This window comes from Vulpes vulpes, chromosome 2 (assembly GCF_048418805.1).
Source record: "Vulpes vulpes isolate BD-2025 chromosome 2, VulVul3, whole genome shotgun sequence".
Classification (NCBI taxonomy): domain Eukaryota; kingdom Metazoa; phylum Chordata; class Mammalia; order Carnivora; family Canidae; genus Vulpes; species Vulpes vulpes.
Genome location: NC_132781.1, coordinates 1,946,244 through 1,973,656, shown reverse-complemented (window position 1 = coordinate 1,973,656; position 27,413 = coordinate 1,946,244). Strand labels below are relative to the sequence as shown.

At 48.4% G+C, this 27,413-nt stretch overlaps 1 protein-coding gene and 1 non-coding gene across 2 annotated transcripts in view; one reads left to right on the top strand and one right to left on the bottom strand.

Moving 5' to 3' along the window:
* Window positions 1-1,285: 1,285 nt before the first annotated feature.
* The window catches only part of RPTOR (regulatory associated protein of MTOR complex 1), a 329,546-nt gene continuing 303,418 nt past the window's right edge, over window positions 1,286-27,413 (top strand). Inside the window, exon 1 of the mRNA XM_025999917.2 lies at window positions 1,286-1,770. Coding sequence (XP_025855702.1) covers window positions 1,609-1,770 — 162 coding nt within the window. The 5' untranslated portion in view covers window positions 1,286-1,608. The remainder of the gene's footprint in view (window positions 1,771-27,413) is intronic.
* On the bottom strand, window positions 21,710-21,845 carry LOC112920936 (U4 spliceosomal RNA). The gene has a single exon (XR_003235155.1). It is a non-coding gene; the product is annotated as a U4 spliceosomal RNA (small nuclear RNA).

Genomic DNA, 27,413 nt, shown 5'->3' with positions numbered 1-27,413 from the left:
ACGAGCATCTCACTAGCGCCGTGGCCCTGAAGGCAGGCGCTGCACGCTGCATCCAGCCTCCTGCTCCCTTCTCATGCAGCGGTCACAGTTCTGCACATATTGTAAATCAGCAACGTTTCCCGGGCGCGTGGGTGGCTCAGTGGGTTGAACGTCTGACTCTAGGTCTGCACTCAGGTCAAGATCTCCGGGTGGTGGGGTCCAGCAGAGAGTTTCCTTGAGATTCTCTCTCTCCTGCTCCCTCTGCCTCTCCCCATCCCCACTCCCTCTCTCTGTGTCTCTCAAATAAATGAATAGAATCTTTTTTTTTTTCCCCTAAATCCATGCTCCGAGTAGAGAAATAAAGCAGGAGGCTCACCTCCATGGGTAGACACCTGTAGCTCTTAGCTGTTTGCACGTAAAGCTACGTCAAAAGAAGAATAAACTGCTCAGAAAATAAGATGGATTCAACAAGAAACTGTAATCGTTGAAATTAATTTTCTCTACGGGTATTCCCTGGGGGGGGGGGGATGCAAAGCAAAGAAAAAAAATCTGATTGATACCATGGAGGATCCTCTGCGGCCCCCTAACCCTGCCACTATCTTCCTCTGTCGTATTATCAGTGGTCCTTTCTTTTTTTTTTTTTCTTTTTTCTTTTTTTCTTTTTTTCCCCAGTGGTTCTTTCTGAAGCTTTGGCTGCCTTTTCGAAATCTAGAAAAAACAAAAACAAAACAACAGGGGGTCAACGCCTTTAATTTCAGGAGCGTGTAGGTTCATTTGTAACAATATAAAGCTTTAAAAAAAAATTTTTTTTTTTTTATACATGAACCAAACTGACATAGTTTCATTTGTAGGATTGACTTGGAGATCACGCATCTATTGAATGAACGCCATAAACTCTGGAGAGCGGAATTGTGGTAACCATAGTAACGAAGAAGGGCGGTGGGGGGTGGAGGGACCGTTCCCCCCCTCTGCGCATCCCGGGAAAGCGCGGCCGGAGCGCTCCGAGGAGGTTTGGCCCGTGGGTCACGCCGTCGGCCGCGGTGCATGCTGGGCCGCGGCAACATGGCGTCCTCCTTGATGTGCTGATGAGCGGAGTTGCACTGTAGCTTCCAACCAGAGGGCAAAAGTCTCCGGACCCGATAAGCCCACGCCGCTGTCTTCTCCGCGCCCCCGCGTCGCCCTTCCTCAGGACTGGTTCTCAGGCGGGAGAGCGCCGCGGGCCCGAGGCCGGGGCCGGCCAGGCCGCGCGGATCCGGGGCTGAGGAGCGGGCGCGGGCGAGCGCGATGGGCCGGTCGCGGGTCTGGGCGCAGCAGCTCCGGCGGGTGCGGGGCCCGCAGGGCTGAGAGCGGCTGCGGGGACCCGCGCGCGCTCCGGACGGCGGGGCGGCGCCCGGGCTCGGGTCGGCCGGGGCGTTGGAGGCCGCGAGCGGGGTCACCGCGAGGCCTGAGGTCGCTCGGGGTCCGGGGCCGCGTGTGTGCCCCGCGCGCGGAGCCGGAGACAAGGGTTCGGCACCTCCCGCCGCCCCGCCCGGTGCCCTCCCGCCGCTGCCGGCACCCCTGCTGTTAAGGCTGGAGGTGCTCGAGCGCCTGCTGCCGAGGACGCCCCCGCCCCCGCCCCCGCCCCCCGCGATGGAGGCCGAGATGCTGCAGGCGCCCCTCCTGGGGCTCGGGGAGGAGGACGAGGCCGACCTCACCGACTGGAACCTGCCCTTGGCCTTTATGAAAAAGCGGCACTGTGAGAAGATCGAAGGCTCCAAGTCCTTAGCCCAGAGCTGGAGGATGAAGGATCGGGTGAGTGGATTCCCACCCCGGCCACCGAGGGTGCCCCCCACCCCCCCTCCCGCCACGCACGCAGAGAGTTCAGATCCAGGAGGGCGTCCTGGAGGAGGCAGCGGGCTGCGTGTCGTGTGTTCCCCAGCCACGTGGTGCAATGCAAGTTCACTAAAAAAAAAAAAAAAAGCATGAGCTGTTGCAGACCTCGGTCTTGGGGGGTTGTAAGTAGGGGGAAAGGAATAAATAAATAAATAAATACATACATACATAAATACATACATCAATAAAAGGGTGTTTTGGTTTAGTTGTTGTTATTCCTCTGGTTAATGTGAGGCTACCTCCAAGTCCCGCTGCGGTTCAGACAAGTTCGGAGATTGAGCACTGCAGGTGTTGGCACACCGACCCGGCCTACCCACCCGGGGCGCTGCCAGCAGGTAGAGGAAAGAGGCCTTGGGCTGGAGCACTCGTGCCCCACCGGCCGAGCCCGCGTCCAGGGCCTGTTGGCCCCCCTGTCCAAGTTGTGGGGGAAACGCCAAGCCCGGGAAACACGACCGGGAAACACAACCGGAAAGCGAAGGGTCTGCCTGGCAACTCGTCGGTGCAAAGTTCTCTCAAAGTCGCGGTGAACTTCATCACAGCCTTCTGAGCGGCTTGCCTCGAATCCAGACTTTCCCTCCTTTTGTGTGGCGGCCTCGTGTCGCTGTGTTCTTGGACACAGAACTCGTCTCCCGCCGTACAGTTGGAGGCTGATGGGTTGGGACTTGGGTTCGAGTTTTCGCGGCCGTCTCCACGGTGTTGGGAGTGTGAGCAGCGACTCACAAGCGGCTCGTGGGAAAGACAACAGCCAACTTTGGTGGACCCGTCCTTCATTAAGCACTGTCTGTTTCCTGGTCTGTAAAAGCCAAACGGGTGGGAGGCGTCGCATCTGTGCGCGCTTGACATTTGTCCTTTTGCGATTTATTTTCTCCTTCAAGGCCGTCTTTATTTACGTAAACATCTGAGCGGTATAATGGGGGTAGTTGGTGCTACATTACAGTGCGATTGCCCTGGGCTTGTTAGTGTTTATATAAGATCATTGCTTCTCCTATATGATGCTGAACACACGTCAGATCACCGTTGCCGTAATTGTACGTAGTCCATCACTAGTAACCAGTCCTTTAGTTATTAATTTGGGTTAGGAGAATTTGTTTCATCCGAAGGTAGTTTAAGGAGTAAAAGAGATGGTGATCGGAAGAGATTGTAGAAACTCTGTCTTATGGATGTCTTAAGTACTAACTGATAGTTCAATGCTTTTTTTTTTCTTTTTTTTTAAAGATTTTATTTATTTATTAATGAGAGACACAGAGAGAGGGAGAAGCAGGCTCCATGCAGGGAGCCCGACGCAGGACTCGATCCCGAGTCCCCAGGATCAGGCCCTGGGCTGAAGGCGGCGCTTAAACCGCTGAGCCACCCGGGCTGCCCCTAGTTCAAAGCTTTTGTGGTTGTTGTGCATATATGAAAAGAAACTTACTGTAAAGTAACTGTCTAATATTCTTTTCTTTTTTTCTCATTCTATTTGGAGGGCTTTTTTTTTTCTTTTTTTTCCATTTGAAATGTGGTTCCCTCTGCTACCCTAAACCTGTGCTCAAACTGTTCAAACTGACTAATGGATATATTTTTGCCCTTTTAATTAAAACATTAATTTATGAATGATCAGCATTCCCCGATAAGCTCATCGTAGGTTGTTAAGAGAAAAGTTCTGAGTCTTGAGTAATTACTGAGATTGCTCTTTAGGAAGGAGCCAGGGGAGGATGTTAGCTGTGTCTGACCTTTGCAAGGTGCTTAATGAAGAGGAAAATCAGCAGCTAACATTTTCAGTTCCGTGTGTGAGAGCATGGCGTCTTAACAGTCCTCGTAGTCTTCTCCTTGGGCTCAACCCCACGGGACCTTTCAGCACCCTCTGCCAGGACACAGGTTGCAAATCCAAGTGATGCCAGCAGCAGGAAGGTAGCATAAGTGAAAGAAACAGGCCAGATAGAAGACGAGTGGCACAGGTTCAGAGATAAATGGCAGCTGGCAGTGACTTGTGTCTGGTTTTCTGGAGGGTGGGCTCTGGAGAGCACAGGCCCCAGCAGCTGAAGGGCAGGTGGGCCTCGGCCAGATCGCTTCCTTTCTCTCTATCTCTTTTCTTTTTCTTTGAGAAGCCAGAAGACTTTTTTTTTTTTTTTTTTAATGTGAAGCCTTCCAATTAAATGTTGGCACTATTTCAGATGTTATAAAACATGAAGGAGTCCAACACTGCAGGCCAAACAAGCCCCATTTGTGGGGCTGGTTCTAGCTAGTGGGTTACCTGGGTGTGACTTGTGCTCTGTTACCACAACACCAGACAGCCACTCTGAATTGAGGAATTCTGAGCACAGGCATCCAGGCAGGCTGTCTCCCTTGCTCCCTCCAGCAGTCTGATGGAGTGGCACTGTAGTAAAGTGACACGTGTGGGCCAGGTTGGCCCAGAGTAGGCCCTACTCGTACCACTCGCCCTGATGCGCCATTCAGTGCCCTAAACCCAGACTCAGCCTTCGCTTCTTTCTGTGATCCATTTGTCAGTCCCTATTACTTTTACTTTGTATATGTATTAGTGGTTACTTGTTGGTGTCATATTTAGTGAAGTTGTTAAGGATTCCTAAAATTGACATCTTCACTAAAGTTGACTGAAGGCCCTAAAAGGTTTTCTTCCACCCAGCATAGAGCATCTTTACAGAGGGAGCTGCAGCACTTGCCTACTCTCAGTTGGAATTCCCACAGGTTTTTTTTTTTTTTTTTATTATTAGTGCTGGTTTTCAAATGCCACTATTACTGCATTTTAATTACTAAGCTACTGTTAGTTTAATACTGCTATTATCAAATTAGTTCATTGTTTGGTTAATTCTATCTATAGTAAATGATATGTATATGCATCAATAGCATCTTTGGCTTGTAATTTGCAAATAACTAGACTTATATAAATTACAGCTCAAAATGAGTCATTCGTAGGCCTGTGGCTAATGCTGATGTATATATATGTCCCCCATTTGTGTTGCGCTGTGATACTTGATGGTGATAACAGAGTTCATTCTCCCACTGGAAAGTGGGCATGGGGGAACACTTGATTTCAGATGGATCTCTACCTCACACACGTGGCACAGAAGCAGGGAAACTAGAGAGCTGTTGCTCTCAAAACCACTGACACACACACTGTACTCACACGTGTGTGGGAGGGGTAGGTATAAAATGATGAGCTGTTTCCCAAACCAGTCTCTCAACTAATTGTCACTTGGCTTTGTAAGCTGTACTTTGAGTAGGCCATGGAGGAAGCCAAGTGGATGCATCAAAGTAACGTATGGACAATAGAAGAGTAACCCTACTTTGGTCACCTTGCATCCTCTCTCATCTGCTCCAGTTAGGCTCCCTGCCCAGTGTTGAGATCACCCTTCACAGGCCATCACTGATTATTAAGTCTAAAAGTCACTCCTCCGTTTTTATCTTGTCTGACTTCTCAGCAGCATTCCATAAGGTGGGCCATTCCCTCCCTCCTGAGACTCTCCTCACCTGTCTTCCCAAAACTCCAGGTCTTCCTCCAGGGTCTCATCACTCCTCCTCAGACCCATTTGCTGTTTGGCAGCTGAGTGTGGAGCACTTGAGGGCTTGATCTTGGGCCCTTCCTCTTTGCTGTGTGTGCCACTTGCCAGTGGGTCTTGTCTAGGCTCATGCTTTACGTGCAGTTCACGTGCCAGCAACTCTCACATCCGTGGTCTTCCCTCCTGACCTGGCCCTGGAGCTCCTGAACGCGACTCTTTGCCTCTGCCCATGGCCACCGCCCCCACTCAGGTGTTCAAGCTGTAAATCAAGAAATTTACCTTTCTTTCCTCTTCTCCTCCTCATGGGCCTGTCCAGCTCACTAGGAGAACCTGTCACCTTTGCCTCTGAAGTGCATCTTATATCGGACCGCCTCGTTTGGTCTCCATCTGTTGTGAGCCCAGTCCAGGCAGCTACCATCATTTGTCTGGATGACTAGCCTCACATCCTGATTGGTCTCCCCATATGCACTCATGCCCTACATTCTGTTCTTCACGTAGTGGCCACAGGGATCTTTCACAACTGTAAATCAGATTCTGTTACTTCCTGACTGGCCCTCTCCCGGCTTCCCAAGTGCTTAGAGTAGAATGTAAATTCCTCACCCCTGGGATCCCTGGGTGGTGCAGCGGTTTAGCTCCTGCCTTTGGCCCAGGGCTCGATCCTGGAGACCCGGGATCGAATCCCATCGGGCTCCTGGTGCATGGAGCCTGCTTCTCTCTCTGCCTCTCTCTCTCTCTCTCTCTCTCTGTGTGACTATCATAAACAAATAAAAATTTAAAAAAAAGAAAAAAATAAATTCCTCACCCTGGTTCACAAAGCTTCGTGATATGGCACTGCCTGCCTCTTCTGTTTTCCTGGATGGAGAGGCCTGGAATGGTCTTCCCTCTGTTCTTTGCACACCTGGCTCCCTCTGGCCCTCCACTCTCATCTACTTGGGTCACTTCTTCAGAGAGCCCTTTCCTGCAATCTCATTTAAAGCAGCTCCCCAACCATTCACGATCACTCTTGCTTTCTCTGTTATTTCTCATTACACCCCCACTGCTAGAACCAAGCTTTTTGTCATAAAGCAGAAACCTCATTTATGCTAGTACACAGGACAGTGCTTGACACATGGTAAAGATGTACTGAAGAAAAAATGTGTAGTTTGCAAAGGGCTTCCACAGAGGGTGGGTTCTTTAAGTCCACCAGCACTTATCTGGTTGGGGATGATTATCTCCACGTAATGGATGAGGAGATGAGGCCTTAATTAAATGGCTTGCAGAAGGGACCTAAGCTGCATGGCTAGCAATGAGGGAAGTGGACTTGAGAAACAGCCTAGAATGGTGTTACAGTGTTCCACTGAAAAATTTACATTGTAAGTCCATGGAGTCTAAAGTTATTTATTTATTTATTTATTTATTTATTTATTTATTTATTTATTTATTTATTTATTTAATAACACAGAGAGAGAGGCAGAGACACAGGCAGAGGAGCCCAGTGCGGGACTCGATCCCTGGACCCAGGGATCATTGCCTGAGCCAAAGGTGGACGCTCAACCGTTGAGCCACTCAGGTGTTTCTGTAAGTCCGTGGAGTCTAAAACCAAGTGTGTTGGGAAGGTGGTTGGGGTGGTGGCAGGGATATAAAACCAGAGAACAGTGCTGATAGTGTAGCTCACCTGTTCCTGTGGTGGGCTCCAGGCTCCCCAACTCTTATTTCAAGGATAGTACAAGGCAGGGGCACCTGGCTGGTTCAGTCTGTGGAGTGTGTGATTCCAGATCTCAGGGTCGTGAGTTCGAGCCCCACATTGGGTGTAGAGATTACTTAAAAATAAAATCTTAAAAAAAACAACAACAACAATGCAAGGTAGCTCTGGCCTTTCCCACTCACTCTACTGGGGTCTGCGCGGATGGTGCAGACGTGACGTGGGTAAAACTGCTGGCGCCTTCGCAGGAATCAAGGTGGTGGCGCCAGACGGTGCTGAGCGCGCACTGTTCTCTTCACGGCCATCCATGCGCAGTAAAAAATTGCACTCCACTTGAGAATGCCCTTGAGGACGCAGTGAAAAGTGTCAGTTTTAGTAGGTCCTGGCTGTCTAGTGCACAGCGTCCCCACGGTGCGCTGGCCGCGTGCTGTCCTGGTGCTGCGTGCGGCGCCAGCTTAGGAAGGCACCGCGGGGTGCGGCTGGGCCAGCTGTGGCTGCCTGGAGGCTGAGCTGCACCTGACGGGCTAACAGGCGGCGCGGGGCACTCAGGCTTGGGACTTTGGCAGACGTGTTTTGAAAATGAACAGAATGAGCTGTCACTTCAAGGAGAAAGACTGCCAGGATTTGTTGCCGGGGATAAAATTTGAACTTCCAGGTGAAAATCAAGAGTTTTGGAGGGCCCGTGTCTGCCGCTGTGAGCTTCCCAGACATGAGACTCTTCCAATGAGACCGTGGTGGTAGAGTGAATAGGATATTTTTGGATATGAAATGTGAATGAAATGTGTCCTCATTTGGAACATCTGCATAATTCAGTGAACCAGTATTTCCAGATGACCAGTCCGTTCTAACACAAAATCATCCATGGGTAGGAGATGCACTCAAGTGAGGCCGGTGGATTTTCACTTCATAAGGGATGCAAAGCCCAATTGCTGTGGCTTCAGCTAGATTGGGTATCCTCTTCTGTGTTCTGTTCACGTAGATTGCTGCTAACCTTTAAGAAACTACAATTTCCTGAGTTCTGATGTGACATCAGAGAAGAATATTCTCAGTTATTTGGATATGCTGGTACTCTTGCTCCTTTCACCAGCACATCTTTGTGAGGTCTGAGTTCGTTTGTCTACTTGGACCAAAACAACATGTCACAGCGTAGATTGAAATGGAATATGGAGTCCAGCTGTCCTCGGTGAAGGCAGACATTAAAGAGATTGGCAAAACACTGTCACTTGTCTAACAATTTTTTGAAAAAGTTATTTTTCATAAAAATATCTAAATATATAATAAGTCTGTATTTTTTAAGTGAATTAATAAAGAGATACATTTTTTTTTTTTGGCTTTAACCTCTAATATGGAAGCTACTGATAAGTGTAGCTCATAACGTAAGCTCTTTGGGAGTCTTCAATAATATTTGAGTGTAAAGGTGTCGTATCATCAAGAGTTGGAGACTCGTTAGTGTAGTTAAAAGAAAGTGGGCGTCAGACTTAAATTAGGAAGCAGGGCTTGAGGATATCAGGTGGTTGGCCAAAAATATCAAGCAGAGAGGACCAGAAATTAGGTAGCAGACCTAAAAGGGATCTGTTACGCCCTTTCCGTTCTGGAGCTTGTGTTCGTGAAGAGCTCTGTGAAGAGCTCTGCGGGGTTGTGAAGGCAGTTGCCGTATACGTAACCATGTAGCATTCATTAGGGCCTCCTGGTGCCCCTGGACTTCTGGCGTGTGTCCTGGAGGGGTTGACTCTGTTGATCACCCAGTAGCATCTTGTCCTGGGAGTGGAGGAACATCGATCTGAGTATGGCCGGGGAGGGTATCCAGAGGTCTTTACTTCGGTTCAGCAAAGGTTTATTGCTCACTTAGAGTGTGCTATGCTCCCCAGAACCCTGGTATCTAGGACGGACAGGCCAACACCAAATTGTAATACACTGTTACATGTGTTTACAGGTGGGAAGGGCATGATTATAGGGAACACTTTGCATCTATATTAAATAAGTAAGTTATTTGCATTGAACTGCATTTATGAAACATACAGGTCGGTCTCATTGACCTAGCGTGGAACTCTCAGCAGCTGATGAGTATTGATGTGTTTGGTGGTGAGGAGCTGCTATGGATTTAAGGAGGTGGGTGTCATAGAGATTTGTGTTTGGAAAGATCCTTTTGACCGTGGGTGGAGTGGAAGGCTTGGAGGGGTGGGACTGGAGGTGGGAACACCAGCTGGAGAGGGGAGTTGCGGGAATCTGAGTGAGAAACTATGCCCAAAGCCAGGCAGCCAGAGCAGGAGGATGGCTGTCGGGAAGGTGGCATCTAGAGTCTGGTCAGGCCTTGGGGGCTAGAGTGGGTGGCCGGCGCAGGCACCCTCTCTCTGTACTCAACGCGTGTGAACTTGACTCAGCTTGCCCTTGACATTAGTCATGGGAGGCTCAGGAGCCACAAAGGGACCATCTACATAGATTTTTTTTTTTTAAACCTGCTTTAAAAAATGTGCCGTGTTCCATTTTGAACAACGTGCTGTGGATGAGTCCTGAAATGGATAAGAACATTTCTCCTCATTATCACCTTGTAGAATTCTAAAGCTAGAGTTTTAACAAGATAGCATGTGGATTATATATAGATGGTGTCCTCCAGGTTTCTGACTCTTTCCTCCTTTTATTCAGAAGACATTAAAAAAGTACTTGGGGCATCTTCCATAGTTGTTTCAGTAGAGCTGAGGTTTGACACCTTTTCTTTTCGGACATCTAGTTAAATATATAGAAAATGCCATCCCAGGAGATGTTTGACATGATAATTAATGCTTTAATCCTGCTCTTGAGCCTCAGTGTGTAGGGCAGGTGTGGCTCTGCAGGGGGTGTGTGTCCCCAGGTGCCCATGGAGAACCCTGACGGTTTGACTCCCCCCACTCAGTTTGCTTTCAGATGCGGTTTTTGTTCTTGCACTGTTTTCTGTTTCTGTTTTTTAAAAAGTTTATTTTATTTTTAAAAGATTTTATTTCAGAGATAGAGAAGGAGAGAGAGAGAGCACGTGCATGCACGTGAAGGGGGTGAAGGGCAGAGGGAGAAGCAGACTCCCTGCTGAGGAGGGAGCCCGATGTGGGACTTGATCCCAGGACCCTGAGATCAGGACCTGAGCCGAAGGCAGACGCCGATCTGACTAAGTCACCCAGGTGTCCCTGTTTCTTAGTTTTGATATAATTTCAAACTTATAGGAAAAATTGTAAGAATAGTATAATGAACTCCTCTATGCCCTTTACCCAGATTCACCAGTTGTTTACATCTTCCCTCACGCAATCATCCTCTCTGTGTTTCTCCATGAAAGTCTCATTTTCTCCCGTGAGCAGTTGAGGAGTAAGTGGAGGCTCTGTGCGCCCTTAGGCCTTCCTGTGTCCCACGCGCAGGGATTCTCAGATGTGACCACAGGGCATCTGTCATTGATGTTACTATTACTGATCCACAGTTCACGGTAACCTGTTGTCCTTTGTCCTAGCCATGCCAGTTTGTTAGCAATTTCTGCCCTCCCTGCCCCCACTCGGGGTCACTCAGTGCCATTTGTGGCCTTGTCTGTGTAGCCCCCTTTTATCTAAGGGAGATTCTCAGCCTTTCCTAGAATTTCTTGCCCTTGACATTTTTTGTCGTGGTAAAACCCAGTAATGTATGTACCACTTTAATCCTTTTGAAGTGAGCAGCCAGGTGGGATCCGGTACATTCCCTTTGTTGTGCAGCCATCCGTCGTCCTCCCCCAGAACTTTACCATTTTCCAAGCCGAAGCTCTGTTCCTCGCTAGCCAACTCCCTGTTGCCCTCCCAGCCCCCGGCAGCCGACATCCTACCTTCTGTCTGTGAATTTGTTGGCTTTGATATTCTTCAGGAGTACACGGCAGTTACTTTGTAGAGTGTCCTCAGGTTGGGTTTGCCTGATGTTTCCTCTTCTGCATATTCAGCGTCCCCACGCAGGTGGAGGGATGTGCTGTCTTCAGAGCATCGTGTCAGAAGGCACGTGGTGTTGGGGCCCCTGGGCGGCTCAGTCAGTTACGTGTCCGACTGTCCAGCTCAGCTCAGGCCCTGGTCTTGGGGTTGTGGGATGGAGCCCCACGTCGTTGGGCTCCGTGCTCAGCGGGGAGTCTGCTTGAGCTTCTCTTTCCCTCTCCCTCTGCTCTACCCATGCTCATGCATTCTCTTTCTCTCTCAAATAAATAAATCTTAAAAATAAAAGAAAAAAAAAAAGAAAGAAAGCACATGGTGTTGCTTCCTTCCAATATTGGTGTCTCTGGCTCCAGCACCCTCGTTTAGCCACTTGCCCCAGACTAGGGTGCACAGAGGGGAGTTTCTGAATTGGTAACCCAGGCACTTGGGGAAGCGACTTACTAAGGGCTTAATTAACATTTACTGACGTTACTATTTGAGGCACATTCTACATACGGTAAAATGCCCAAATCCTAACTAGAAGAATATGCTGTTCAAGGTGAGTTTCAGGGTTCCTCGGAGTTTGCTGTGGAGGTCACGGTTACTATATGCATTTAGTACTGCTCGCCCTTCGGTGCTGAGCCTGGAGTCGTGTAACACTCACACACAGGAGTGGGCATGGCCCTTGAGGAGTTTGTATCTGATTTGAGAAAAACAACATTCTTATACAAAATAAAAGCACAATGCGATAATTATGTATCTGCGGTGGAGTCACAAGTTAGTGATTTCAGGAATTCTGCTGGCTGGACATTTCCACTGTGTCTGCGTCTGCGTCTGCGTGCCTGAGGCGCTCGGCTGAGCTCTGTGCGGGGGGCAGTGGGCTAAGTGGAAGCGTGCGCAGGTCGGGGGTGGGGCTGCGGAGAGGGGAAGGGTAGCTAAGTCTCAGGCAACTGATTTGTACAGTTCCGTAATCCAGCTAATGTGTGTCTAGAGCCTCTCTGTGCCAGGCAGTGTGTTAAGCGTTGGTGATTCACTGCGGAACAACTCCTGCTTTTAAGGCGTTTTCCAGTTTTGGAGGGAAGATGGATTGACTCAACGCAGGAGGCAGGGCGTTGGGCTGGTGGGACTGCATACAGAGTGCGAGGAAGGCCTCCTGGAAGGCTGGCACTCTGAGTCAGACCCTGGGGGGGAACAGAAATTCGCTGGGCAGAGAGGGGAGAGGGCAGGAGGGCCGGCCGAGCAACCAGGGTGTGCGAAGATGGGGAGGTGAGAGCAGGAGCTCTGGGGAACCGGCCTTCTCTGAGGCCTGGCCTCCTGGTGAGGGTTTCCCTGTGTGCTTCCTAAGGCTGCAGCTGGCCACCTGCTGCTGTACTTTCCCTCAGGTGCTGCTGCCACTCTAACACCAGCTTCTGTATTTGTTTTGTCAACCCCAATCAGACGGGACTTTGTTTTGTTCACTGGTGCATCCCTAACTTCTCACACAGTGACGTCTGGTTAGGTACTCGATAAACATCGGTCAGGAGAAGTGGTAGGAGTCTCTGCGGGTGGACAGGTGGACAAGGCCAGCCATGACAAGCTTTACAAGACCTTAGGAATTTGGATTTTGTCTCAAGGACAATTAAGAAATGTTTTAAAGCAGGGTAATGACATAATCAGGATTTTAGAAAGATTTCACTGGCTGCAGTGAGAGAGAGGATGTGTTATGTGTGGGGTGTGAGGAGGGGTGTGTGTGTGAGAATCTGTGTTAGGGAGGGGGCATGGGTCAGGAGCGCACTGAGGGTGGGGAGGTGGGAGCTGAGGAAGAGCTGGCTGCGGCTGAGCTAGGCCCGTGCCAGAGAGGTGTGGGTGGCCCTGAGAGCTCCTGGAACGGGGGATTGATGGTGCTTGGTCATTGATTGGCTGCAGGAGGTGGCATGGTGACTTACAGGCCCTGGCTGGATGTGGGAGAGAGAGGGGCAAGCTTCTGTGGGCATTTGGGAAGGGGGAGAGCATGTGTCTGAATCTGGAAATTGGGGATAGTTTTCTCTAAAGGGTGTTTCGGGGGAAATGTTGATAGTGTTGCTTAAAATAGGTCCCAGGCCCCCTGTCCCCCTTGGTGTCTGGTCTTCATTCATCCCTGCCACACTCTTGTCCCCAGGCCATGGTGCTGGTGATGAGCCATGCATGAATATTGTCCAGTTTGGTGTTCTCTTGGATAACTTCTTTTATCCATGAAAGTTGATCAGACCTGCAGTTTAAAGATATATGAGAATAAAACCACTGTCAAATGTAAATTAGACATTTCCTTTTCCTGCTCTCCCTCTGAGACCTGGCTGAGGTTCAGAATTAGTTTCTGTAGAGCCAGGAGCATTTAAGAGATACAAGGTGTCTTGTGTTTCTTTCCCTATCAATATCCTGAATACCCTGGAGTGTTCATGTGTGTCATTCATTGTCCTTCCACAGAGTAGATGATCACAGTGCACCAGAAATGCCCTGGCTGTGTCTGGTTTGATGGTGGCCTGGCCTCCTGGTGGTGGTGGTGGTGGCGGTGGCAGTGGCACCTGGCTCAGACCCCTTCTGGAGAGCTACCCCTCACCTCAGTCTCTTGCATCATGCATGCAGCACTTCTCCTGAGAAAGTGTTATTACTTGGTTAGCAGGCAGGACTGTTTCCCAGAATAGTTTCATCCTATGTTTTTTTTTTTTTTTTTTTTTAAATATTTTATTTATTTATTTGACAGAGAAAGAGAGCACAAGCAGGGGGAGAGGCAGAGGGAGAAGCAGACTCCCCACTGAGCAGGGGGCCAGATGCGGGACTCGAACCCAGGACCCAGAGATTATGACTTGAGCCGAAGACAGATGCTTCACTGACTGAGCCACCCAGGCACCCTGTTTTGTTCTTTGAATGGAACTTTATTCTGGGGATGGTTTTAGTATTTGAAAAATATTTTAGCATTTTTATTGGAGAAGCTGAGTTTCTTGGAAACTTGTTTTCCTTCAGATTACACAAATAACACGTGTCGTAAAATATTTAGGAAATAGGGACAAACATAACGAGAATAAAAATTATATAAATATCCTGCTATGGCACTGTTAATATTTTGGCGTATTTTCTGCTTCTCCATCCTCCTTTTTGCCTTTTCCTGCAACCGGGATCATACTATATGTGCCACTAAAGGACTATTTTTTTTTTTTTTAAGATTTTAATTTACTTATTCATGAGAGACACACACAGAGAGAGATAGACACAGGTGGTGGGAGAAGCAGGCTCCCTGCGGAGAGCCCAATGTGGGACTTGATCCCGGGATCCTGGGATCACCCCCTGAGCCAAAGGCAGACGCCCAACCGCTGAGCCACCCAGGCATCCCTAAAGGACTATTTTGAATTTCTCATTTTTGATATCCTCAGCCTTGTAGGATCTGAAGCATAATAATAAAATAAACACTCAGGAAACTCCCACAACACCCAAGAACTAGATCAGCTTTAACACTGGCCCAGCTACCAGCTTTAACATCTTTTCTGCCTCTGGGAAAATAATAGAAGACAGTCCTTGACTTACAAGTTTCCGACTTTGTGATGGTGTGAAAATGTTACGTATTCAGTAGAAACCTCCTTGGGATTTTGAATTCGTATCTTTCCCGGGCTGATGATGATACGGGGTCCGATCCTCTCGTGTTGCTGGGCAGCGAGCGTAGACCCTGGCGAGCCAGCGATCAGCAGGATCAACAGCCAATACAGTGACAGCCATTCCTGTCCCCATACAACCACTGCTTGTCACATTCTCTACAGTATTCAGTAAATGACAGATGGTCAACACTGTGTCGTGAGGTGGGCTTTGTGCAAGATGATTCTGCCCAAGTGTAGGCTAACGTGAGTGTCCCGATTGCATGGAAGCCAGGCTTGGCTAAGCTACGACCGTAGGTCAGGTCTTGTGATATTTTCACCTTATGACGGGTTTATTGGGATGGACCCCATTGTGAGTTGAATAAGATCTGTGGTAGCTTTGTTTTAAATCATACTTAACTATGTGCCAGGTGGTGTGGGTTTTCCATATTGACAGCCCCTTTGATTACTGAACAGCCCTGTGAGCAGGTGCATTTACAGTTGAGTGGACCGCGCCAAGAGTTAGGTAATTTGCCAGAGGTCACATAGCTGGTGAGTGGTGAGCCGGGATCTGGCCTCAGCCTGCAGTGTTATCTTTGCCTATCAGGGAGCGTGAGCGTTGGGTGCCGGAGCTGGGAGAGCACGGTTGTGCCTGCTGCTTGGGGCATCGCCACCCAGCCACTGCTCACACATTTTTTGCTGACTTGCTGACTGCCGAGTGAGCGCCTCTGCCGTGCAGTCCTCGGTGGGAATGAAAAGGGAACGTGACCTGGTCCATTACTCGGGGAGCACTGTAGAATCAGTGCCCGAGCTGACCGGCTTCGTGGATCAGACTGATAATGTTGAGATGTGTAATGTTCCAGGCTGTGTTATCACTCGGTGGAGAGGAATGGGATGACTGATCTGGTTGAGGAAGGCTTCTGGGGGACGCAGGACCTGAGGCGGGCATGGATGGAGATGGGGAGCATTTGGCCAGAATGTGGAGGGAAGGAAGGCCCTTCTAGGGAGGTGTGTGGGTGGTGTCCAGTGTCAGTGACAGGAGGGCCTTTTTGGAGCACAGTGGGGAATGGTGTGGGCCGCTGGGGTGGGGGCACCACATCGCTGTGCTTTGAATGCCCAGCAGGGAGCTCGATCCTTCTCTACAGTTAAGGAGGTGTGGGGAGGGGTGAAGGCTGTGGTGGGTGCAGTTTGGGTTGGTGCACATCGGTGGGCTGCCTGCAGGAGCTGTTCCCTGGGAGGGCAGGTGGTGAGGACTCAGGCGAGGTGAGACAGAGGATGGAGCTGGGGGATGTAGTCGTCAGGGAAACCATGGAAGCCAGAGGCTGGGGGATGGAGTGAGGGGGGTGCAGCGGAGGGGGTGGAAGGGGGGCTGTCCGGAGCGACGCGGAGCCCTCTGTGCCCAGCAGCGCCACATGCAGCTAGAACCAGATCTTTGAAGGCCTGGATGGCAAGCTAAGGAAAGGACGTTTATTGGGGAAGCCACAGTCTCTGAAGGTTTCTGAGTGGGGGTGGGCCGTGAAGTGTGGAATCAGAACAGTCTGAGAGAGAGGAGGGAGTCAGGGGGTTGGGGAATAATTTGAGGAAAGAGAAACTATGCAGTATTTTTGTTTTTGTTGTTGTTGTTTTTAATAAAGTCTTCTTATGACAGTTTTAGATTCATAGAAAAATCGAGAAGATAGAGTTCCTATATCCTATATACTGTGTACCCAGGTTCCCCTCTTCCTAACATCTTAAATTAGGATGGCACGTTTGTCACAGCTGATGATTATTGATACGTTATTATCAGCTAAAGGCCACACTTCATTCAAATTTCCTGCGTTTCGCTGTGTTTCACTGTTCTCTCTCCTCTGCCCCAGGGCCCCACCCAGGACACCACACTCCGTTCAGTTGTCACGTCTCCTTTGGCTCCTCTTGGTGGCAAGGGTCTCTCAGTCTAGTCTCGGGTGACCGACAGTTCTAAGGAGGGCTGGGCAGGGGTGCAGTAGACTTTCCGCCTGTTGGGGTGTGTCTGATGGTTGTCACATGATAAGATGGGGTCATAGGTTTGGGGAGGAAGAGCCCAGAGGGAAAGTGCCCATCTCATCATGTCATATCGAGGGTCGGTGCTCTGAGCCTGACTTGTCACTGTGGATGTGACCTTCATCACCTGGCCGAGGTCGTGTTAGTTGTCTCTACTTGTTCTCCCCCATCCCCCATTTATGTACGTCTAGAAATAGTTCCATCAGGTGTAACCATCTCTGTATTAAGTGAAACATGCATTTATGGTGATGTCTTCAAGTCTTACTGTCTTATTTTTAAAGTTTTTTGTTGTGCCTAAATCTGGAACCAAGAGATCAGTAACATCAAGTGAACTCAGAGAAAGGCGTGCTTCCGGAGGAGACGTAATGAACTTGGGTGTAGACAGGTTGAGTTTGAGGTAGCCTGAAACTTGAAGACACGAGTCAAGTTTGACTCCATAGGGGTGATGCCAGATGGTAGGAGATCTTGAAGGATGAAGATAGAGGCTGTCCGTCTGGGAGCGTGGTCAGAGTTGAGGAGAAGGGAATCCTGTGGCTTAACAGACGCCAAGGAGGAGAACGGGAGAACGTCTTTTTTGGGAAGCAGTTGACCCATGACATTTCTTAAGTGCCATGCTTGGTGTCTGCCAGTCCTAACCCTTCCAGCGAAACTTCTTCCCGTTTTAATCCTGGCTCCTCCTGAAGGGACCGCCCTTGGTGGGCCAGGGTTGGATGGCTGGGCCCGGGGCAGCCACGTCCTGAGGCCAGTGGGCATGAGGAGATGAGCTGGACCATCTGGTTTCCTGCGACAGTTTGCACTGGGAAACACCCATGGGAACAGAGTATCGGTCTGGGTGACAGGGGGTCATGGTGCACTCTCAGTTAGGGGTCCCCGCAACCTGGGAAGCAGTTGGTGCAGGGACAGAAGGCTGGAGGCTCAGCGTGGGCTGGGTCACGGCCGACGGGGACCGGGAGCGGCTCTGCGCCTGGCCCTGCCTTGCTCCCGCCCTTTCTGAGCGCGGGGCCTCGCTTTCTTCTGCGTCCGGTGCTAGGTGTCCTTCCACAACGTAGTTGCTTAGGGTCACTTAAGTGGGACTCCGTTTTCAAGTTCATTTTTAGTAGATCTCAGCAAAGCCCAACTGGAAAGTTCACTTCTTAAGCGCTCCGTGAATCGCCAACACGTGAGCACCCACGTGCCTGGCACACGGCTCAGGAGACAGCGCGGTGACCGGGACGGCCCCGAGGCTCCTCTCAGGCCTCCTCGTGCTGGGAAGCCGCAGTCCTGACGGCTGCCCTCGGGCAGCGGACGCCTGGTGTCTGCGGTTCTCGGTGGTTCTCGGTGGTTCTCGGTGCTCGCTCGTTCACCGCGTGACGCCCCCCACGGCCGCGCTTGCCCGGGGCCGGGCGAGGCGTGCGGGCTGCACAGCGTCCCCTGGCTCGTGGGGAACATGTGCACTGGCGCTCCTGGGTGCGGGCGCCGGGCTGGGTTCCCGGGTGATGGGTCTTCGGTGCGGCCCCGCCGTCCGTGTCCCCGCAGCATCGCGCCGGAGCCCAGTCCTCCGTGTTCTCGGCCCCCCCCCCCCCCCCAGTGCAGAGGGCCGAGCCGGGTGGCGGGCGCGGGTCCCCCGCGGGAGGGACTTTGTACGTGTTGGTCGCATCATGGAGCCAGGACCCTCGGGGACTTCCGAGAAGCTTTGGTGGAACAGGGAATTTAGTAGAAGCTGAACTGAGGAACGGTTGTCAGGGAGGCCATGGAGCCGGGGCCTGGGAGGACAGACGGGCGGGCGGCCCCCGCTGCGGCAGGGCAAACGGCGTGCAGGCGTGCAAGGCCCACGAGCCTGCAGGGTGTGCGGCGGGAGAGCTGGGCGCCGAGGGAAGCGGCCCTGTGCGTGAGGTGCTCGCTTGGGCCCAACGCCGGGAGGGGCCGGGGGCTTCATCGCTTGGCAGTTTGCTTGGCAGTTTGCAGATGGTTGGCGCAGGGTCGTCTGGCATCCTGACGACACGCCTGGCGGACGTCTGCCTCCCCGCCGGGTGGAGCGGAGCTCCGAGGGCAGCTTCGGCACGGCCTTTGCTGCTAAGGAGCCGCGCCGGCAGCCCGAGCCCTGATCTGACCCGACCCAGCAGCACTGGCTCCTGCCTCCTTCTGACCTGTTCTCTGTGTGGCCTAGGGCGACATTTCTTGTTGGTTTATTTTTATTTATTATTATTTTTTATTTTTTATTATTTTTAAAGATTTTTATTTATTCATGAGACACACACACACACAGAGAGAGAAAGACAGAGAGGCAGAGGCAGAGACACAGGCAGAGGGAGAAGCAGGCTCCATGCAGGGAGCCCGATGCGGGACTCGATCCTGGGACTCCAGGATCATGCCCTGGGCTGAAGGCAGGTGCTAAACCGCTGAGCCACCCGGGATCCCCTCTTGTTGGTTTAAAGTCCCTTCTTACGGAGACTCAGAAAATCCCAACAGACGTTTTCCAATAATTGAAGAGGCAGCCGTGTTTTTATCCAAGAGAGGGGACCTGGTGTCTCACTGATCTTGGCCCAAGCGGTTCCTTTTCCGCTGTGTGTCTCGGCCTCCATCCTAGTGTTTTCATCTGTAAAGCGAGTCCTAAGCCACCTTGGACAGTGTGGTTGTGAGGATTACATGGGACAGTATTTGTGGGATACCGGGGTCTGCTGACGCCCGGCCGGGTGCCCAGTGGGTCACGGGTCTTCCTGTTCTGAGGGGCGGTGACCTGCGCACCTACGCCTTCCCTCCACGCGCTCTTTGTTGCGTAGTTACTGATGAGCTCCATCACGTTTTTGTGCGCTTGCTTAAAAGGAAAAAGTGAAAATTGCCCCCCGTGGAGCCAGCAGGCTGTGCCTGCGATTTTCATCCATCGGTAAGGGGCAGAAATTGTTCAGGTGACCACCCTCCTAGGAGGAGCTCCAAACTGGGCAGGCTTAGATTGCCTTTCTTTCTATTTTTTTTTTCTTTAACTCTTTGCTGGCCCCTTTTCCTCCAAGGGTGTGAGGGCTCCCTGAGATCCATGCTCTGCCCAAGTGTGTGTGTGTGTGAGGTTCTGGTAAGTGTTGTAGATGTACCAAAAACTAGACTTTATGACTTTCTTCCCATAAAGCACTGTTTGTGAACACTACTGAAAATGAGTGGATTCTTGTAAGCCATCATGGCAGGTATTAGGTGCTCAGTAATAGCTCTCTCATTTTTTTGACATCAAATTCATTTCGTTCTGAATGAGCATTTTCGTAAAAACATTTCTGGGAATCTACCAGGTCAGGCTGGGAAGGAGAGGTCATTACTGTTTCCTTCTCGCTAGTAAAGATGCTCTGAAGGTAAAAATACTTTATTCCAGTAGGATCTGGTCTGTGAGGCCAACTGCTGGGTCCACCAGCAGCTACTGGAGGACGTCTCTGGACATGTGCTTGCTGTAAGGCCCTTCCTGCTGCTGGTGACACCCCCAACTATTAACTCTGTATTGCCTTTCCCACAGGTGGGCTCATTGGCCTAGTGCTGTCCTGAGTCCCAGAAGAAATGAGCCAAGCAGTCAACTGTCCTGGGACCCCACTGGGAGGAAGGGTGTGGGGGCTGACCCAGAAGTTGAAGACCTGGCACTGACCACTGGACTTGGGAACTGTATCTGAAGCCATATTTCTGTGACTTTGATTCGTTCTTTGTGTCCTGGTGCTGATCACTGGGCCCTTGCTCTTTCTGTTCAGCGACTCCCTGCTCTCACAACAGCTAGGCACCTGTTACTAAATCCAGAGCTTGAGTTTCCTTCATGAGTTCTGGTTTGCTTCATATTCTCCTGAGTTTCAGTTTTGAGTACCTGACCGGCTCTCCCTGGTGTCAGGTTTGCCTGGGTCCTGCAGCCCAGTGTGTCAGGCAGTGACCTCTCAGTGGTTTGGGCTCCCTGTGCTAGGTCTACTTCAGATGGTGTCCAGAACCCACAGTGCCAAAAAAGCATGCCTTTTTGGAGTGGACTTGGAGACCGCCTCATTCCCTTGGCCACTCCTCCTGTCCCCAACTCTAACACTCATCTGTCCTCCTTGGCTGGGGGTTGGCTGTGAGCCCCTTGGCTGTGCCCTTGCTTACTGTAAGCTCTGCCAGGACATGCTTATTTATGATACATTTGCTAGTGCTCTGTTAGTGTCTTAGGTTACTACATGAAACTTTAGAAGAGGATCCTAATTTATGATCTATTTTATTGCTTTATTTAATTACTGAGAGTTTTCACTTAACTAAATATATAATCACTTAAATAACTATATTTGAGAAATAGTTACCAGATTGTCTCTGATGATGTCTTTTTTCTTGGAGATGAATTTCATGCTGAGTAGATTAAGGTTGATTCTGTAGATTATTTTTATTCTTCATTTGATGGCTTGAATGTAGACACGTGTTCCAAAAGTAGTATGTTAATATTTTCACAAATGGCCTGATTTTATAGATAAGATAAAGATAAGGAATTATCTTTATAGAATTATGAGCCTAATCCAGGAATAATAAATCTAAGCAAATGGAGAAAACTGCCATTTTAAGATTATTCCTGTTTCCTGTAAGAATATTCATGGCAGCACTCACTCATTCACTGAGTGTTTCCTGAGTGGTTGCAGACGACCTCGTGTCCATCAACAGAGAACTGGTTGAATTATGGTGCATTGTACACCAGACTCCTTGCAGCTAGCGAAGACAGCAAAGTCCTTCTACATGTGCTCTCATGGGAAGGTTTCTAAGACATATTATTAAATTAAAAAAACTAAACTAAAGTAACCTCCAAACAAGGCATAGAACAGATTATATGACATCCTGTCTGTGCTCTTAAAAAGCTGTGTGTACATATAACAATATGTGTTTATCTATGTAAAACATTTATGGAAAAGTACACACTTACGGGCAGGATGAGAGGTAGAGATTGATAGAATTATATTTATAAAACATTTTATTTTCCTGTGCTTAATTTTTAAATCCTGCATGATTTTTTTAACGTTAATTAAGAAAAAGATTACTGTTATGATATGGTCTCTGTGGATGGAGATTTGGTGGTGATTTTAAGGTTTGCAGTATTACATCTTTTTAAAAATATTTTTATTTATTTGAGACAGAGCATGTGTGCATGCATGCATGTGCGAGAGTGGGGGGGAGGGGCAGTGGGAGGTAGAGAAGGAGAGACACAGACTCCATGCTGAATGCAGTGCCTGATGCAGGGCTGGATCTCATGACCTTGAGATCATGACCTGAGCCGAAATCAAGAGTCTGAGTCAGCCAGGTGCCCCTTTGATGACATTTGTTTTATTAGCAATAATCACACCTCAGATAAACCTCATTGGCTACGATACTGCCACTGCGCAAAGCTTGACATTTGTTTTAGATACTTGACATTGCTCTGTTGAGGCTCTTTACTGCTTATGCCCTTTTCTGCTATTTCTGGTTGGATTGTTTCTATTGCCATGTCTTCAGGTTCTGTCATCTACCCTTCTGTAGTGCGTGATATGTTGTTAAGCCCATCCACTGTGGTTTCCATTTCAGATATTATATTTTTATTCTCTAGAAATTCTATTTGGGTCTTTTTCATGGTTTATATTTCTCTCCTTTATATTCACATTTTCCTTTGAATCCTTGTACAAATTTATAACCATTTTAATGCTCTTTTTGTCTGCTATTTCCATCATTACTGTTATTTTTGGGTCTGTTTCTGTTAATTGCTTTTCTTCTGTTTACAGATTACATTTTCCTGCTTTTCCTTACATCTAGTAATTTTCTGTTGAATGCTGGACATTATGATTGTTGTGTTGTATGTGTGGGTCTGGTATCGTCTTCACTTAAACAGTGTTGGATTTTGTTCTGTTGGGCAGTTAATCGACTTGGTATCAACTTCATTCTCAAGGCTTCTCTTCTAGCCCATCAGGAGGTGGCAAACTATGGCCCCCAGGTCTCATCTGGCCTCCCACTTGTTTTGATAAATAGTGTGTGTGGGAATACCGCCATGGCATTTGTCATCTGTGTTATTTTCATGCTACAGTATCAGAGTTGAGTAGTTGAGGTGTTAGGCCTGCAAGACTAAAATACTTACTGTCTGGCTCTTTCTGGGAAAAATGGGATGACCCCTAGTATACTAGGGAAGCCTTTGCTCTGGGTCTAGGTTAACCCTGTGCCTCAGGTGTGGCCTTTTTGGGCTTTCTGCTGAGTGTTCTGGATGTTTACTAAGGTCTCTTCATTCTGACTTGTTGGAACTTGGATTGCCAGCCTCACCCAGTAGCTGTTCTTTGCTTGGCCTCCTGTGGTCTTGCTGATGCATGCTCAGCCTAGTGCTTCGCCAAGGACATGAGAGACGCCATATAGATTTCTGGACCCCATGTAGATAGCTACACGGAGGAGACCTCTGTGTAGCTATCTTCCATTTGGTACTCTGGGCCATCTGGCCCAGGTCTTTCAGCCTCCATGAACTCTGATCTCTCTCCTCAGCTGATCCTACTTTGCTCTGCTTGGAGCCCCGTCTGTCCACATAGAAAGCTTGGTGATTATGGGGCTCACCTCATTTGCTTTCTTTCTCTAGCAACCATATTCCTGTACTGTATGTTGTTTGATGCCGAAGAAGTGTTTTATATGTTTTGTGCAATTTTCTGGTCATCTATGGTGGGAGGGCTAGTCTGGGATTAGTTATTCCATCTTTTCTGGAGGTGGAGATCTTCCTCAGTATCATACCACAGATGAGCCACAGATGAGTCACGGAAGATAGGATATGTTGGAGAGATGAATGTTGCACAACTATATCACCTTTTATTAAATAGATTAGTTGATAGTTGATTCTGTACTGTTAATAAACAGTTATGTGTTAGAGTTGTTCTTTCACTGAATCTAATTTTTTCCCCCAGTGGCATTTCACTTTCCAGCTTAAATGTGGCATTAAAATTTAAGATTACATTGGTGTATCAAATTAATAGTACAGATCAAAGATTGTAAGAGTTCAGCTTGCAGGATCCCTAGACAGGTAATTTACAAGCCTAGATTTAGAGTTCCGCCTTTCCCGGTGGAATCATGTGCATTTCATTTGGGCTTTATAAAGCCAGGTAGGTCAGAGGGTGAAATGGAAATAATTGTTTAACATGTAAGAGGATTTAAGAATAAAATCCTTTCCTGTTTTGGTGTTACAAATCTAAATTTGGCACTTTGTCACGCAGTCTTAGGAGTGCTGGATGTGACTTGCTACCTTAAGGGTTTAGTTACTTGCAGAAATCCTCTTTCAGTGTTAATAATCATTACAGCCTTGGAAGGGCAGTCTAATTACTCTTTCCAATTTAGCTGTTTTATTGAAGAAGATTTTTTTCCTCACCTGATTCAATTTGATTTTCTTTCAAAAAAATTATGAGGTGATAAAATGCATAAAATGTCTATTTATAATTTAACCAGTATTTATAAAAACTATACCCATGTAGCCTCTGTCCAGGTCAGGAAATAGACCATTGTAGCCCTTTGGAGTCCATGAGTCTTTTGCCCACAGCACAGTTACTTCTTCCCTCCAAGTCTCAGCTGCTGTTCTTCCATTTCTGGGTGAGATGCACTTCTTCACTTTTCTTTATGATTTTCCTACCTGTGCGTGCATCTCTGGAAATCGTGCTTTGGTTTTGCCACTTTGAAGTTTATATGAATGATGCATTGCATTTATGTTTTGTGTGTTGCTGCTTTCCTCAATGTTAACATTTGTCAGATTTACCCTGGTTGTTCAGAATATGCGTAATTAATTCATTTTCACTTCTGTAAAATATCTCATTACATGTCTGTGTCACAGTTTATCCCATCCCACTCCTGAATGATGTGAAATGAACATTCTTAAATGTTCTGATGTGCTGTGCAGTCGCGCGTACAGGTACAGGGTAATTGCAAATTCTCTTTATTTAAAAAAAAAAAAGCCTGTTCAGGTCTTCTATTTTTCTGTTGTCATCTTTCTCCTACTGACTTTAGGAGCTTTTGTGTATTTTGGCTGTGTATCAAGAAAGCTTTCTGGGGATCCCTGGGTGGCTCAGCAGTTGAGCACCTGCCTTCCGCCCAGGGCGTGATCCTGGAGTTCCGGGATCGAGTTCTGCATCGGGCTCCCTGTGTGGAGCCTGCTTCTCCCCTTGCCTGCATCTCTGCCTCTCTCTCTCTCTCACTGTCTCATGAATAAATAAAATATTAAAAAAAAAAAAGAATACCTTTCCACTCTGAGGTGTGTCTTAACGTTCTTTGTGGAGTCTTTTGGCTTCTCGATTTCAGTGCTGTTGGTCCCTCACTCTCGTTAAGCCTAGTGCTTGGGTGGTCTCCTGTCTGACCTGGGAAGGCCTTGGACTTTCTTGCATGTCTTTATATGCTTGTGTGTGGTGTAAGGTAGGGGTCCCATTTCTGTTTTTTCCCATGTGGATTTCTGGTCATCCTGGTGAATTTTGCTGAGAAGCTTGTCCTTTCCCTCAGCTGTAGGCTCTGTCATGTGTCAGGCATCCATGTCGATGTAGGTCTGTTTGGGGCTTTCTCTTCATTCTTATTAGTCAGCCCTTGCTTAATTGCTAGGCTTTGTGGAACACTGTGTGAGGGAGGACCTCACACTTGTTGTCTTTTCTCTTCTCTTCTTTTCAAGATTTTATTTATTTATCTGACAGAGAGGGACAGAGCACAAGGGAAGAGGGAAAGAGAGAGAAAGGCAGGCTTTCCACAGAGCAGGGAGCCTGATGTGAGGCTTGATCACAGAACTCTGGGATCATGACCCGAGCTGAAGGCAGACACCCAACTGACTGAGCCACCCAGGTTCCTTACTGGCACTTGTTTTCTTTGAGAATGTCTTGGTTGTTCTTCCTATAAGTTGAGGAATTAGTTTGCAGGTTCAAAGAAAGATAATGTGTTGGATATTGATGGAGATTGCATTGAGCCTGTATTGCAGTTTGGGGAGATTTCCTGTCTTTACAAAGCTGAGTGCTCCAGTCCATGAACCTGGCATGTCTTCATTTCTTAGGTAGGTCTTCTTTAATTTCCCTAAATAAAGTTATATATTTTTCCCTGTAGAGGTGATGCCCGTCTTTTGTTGGATTTCTTTCAGGTACTTGATGTTATCATGATGCTTTCCTAAATAGCATCTTTTAAGAATTGAATTGTTTGGCTGTATTAAATTTTTTTTCTAGTATATAAGCAGGTAACTTATTTTTGTATGTTGTTTTATAAGCAGCATTCCCGGTGTCTTCCATCTCATCGGGAGTCCTGCGGCCCATGCACGCACTCAGCTTCCTACCTCCTCCCATCACACCTGTGTAAGGCTGCTGGGCTTGCAAAGGCAGGGTGTGTGGACACAGAGTAGCCAGACCTCAGCTTCCTACTGGCTCACCTGCTTCAGGTGCTATCCCCAGGATCGGATAGCTGGCCCCGAGCACCAGCCTTTCCCATTTATCTAGGGAACTGGTGTTTGGAGGAGTCAGCCCTCCTGTGCTGCCTTCCTTTGTGGCTCTGGGGACACTTCAGGCTTCATGGAAACTCTTGAGCCACAGAAGATGATCCCTCAGTATGGGGAGTATCTGTTCTATTAACGCTTGGTGGGACCTGCCAGTGAAGCCACAAAATCCTAATTTTTCCTTTGTAAAAAGAGTTTTTAAAAGTCATGATTTAGGCTTTTAAAATGATATTCTGTTTTGTTTTTCTAAAGTCGGTTTTGAGAAGTTATATTAACATTTTTTTGGAGGACATTGTCCATTGCATCTAGATTTCAAATTTGTGGGCATAAAGTTCATGTATCTTCCTGTGATCTTTTAAAAGTCTTTGGATCGTGGTTATGTTCCCTTTTTATTCCTGACACCGAGCATTTGTATGTCTGCTCTTTCTATTTTTTGTTAAAGATTTATTTATTTATTTATTTATTTGAGAGAGAGAGGGAGAGCATGCACATGCATGTGAGCAGGGGCAGAGGGAGAGGGGGAGAGAGAATCCTCAGGCAGACTCCCTGCTGAGCACAAAGCCCAATGCAGGGCTCAGTCCCAGGACCCCAATATCATGACCTGAGCTGAGATCATGACCTGAGCCGAAATCAAGAGCTGGCGACCAACCAACTGAGCCACCCACGTGCCCCAACTTTCTCGCTGTTTTTGCCAGAGGATTGTCACTTTTATTAGTCTTTCAAATAACCAGCTCTTGGCTTTGTTGATAGGCTATAGTTTGCTTGGTAACAGTTTATTTTTAAATCTGATCATTTCCTTGGATTTACTTTATTGCCTAGCCCCCCCCCCCCATTCTTGAGGGGGAATTTTTTTTTAAAGACTATTTATTTGTTTATTTATTTATTCATGAGAGACACACAGAGAGAAGCAGAGACATAGGCCGAGAGAGAAGCAGGCTCCATGCAGGGAACCCGATGTGGGACTTGATCCTGGGACTTCAGGATCACGCCCTGGGCTGAAGGTGGGTGATCAACCACTTAGCCAGCCACCCAGGCATCCTGAGGGGGAAATTCTTGAGATGGATACTTATTAATTCCCAGTCATTTGTCTTTTCCATTTTTTAAAAAAATTTATTTGAGAGAGAGAAAGTGAGTGTGAGCATGAGCAGGGGAAGGGGCAGAGGGAGAAGCAGTGTAGAGCCCAATGCAAGGCTTGATCCCAGGAACATGAGATCATGACCCAAGCCAAAGTCAGATGCCTAACTGACTGAGCCACACAGGCACCCTGTCATTTGTCTTTTCTAATTTTTTTTATTATTATTTATTTATGATAGTCATACACAGAGAGAGAGAGAGAGAGAGAGAGAGAGAGGCAGAGACACAGGCAGAGGGAGAAGCAGGCTCCATACACCGGGAGCCCGACGTGGGATTCGATCCCGGGTCTCCAGGATCGCGCCCTGGGCCAAAGGCAGGCGCCAAACCGCTGCGCCACCTAGGGATCCCCTCATTTGTCTTTTCTAACAGAGGCATATA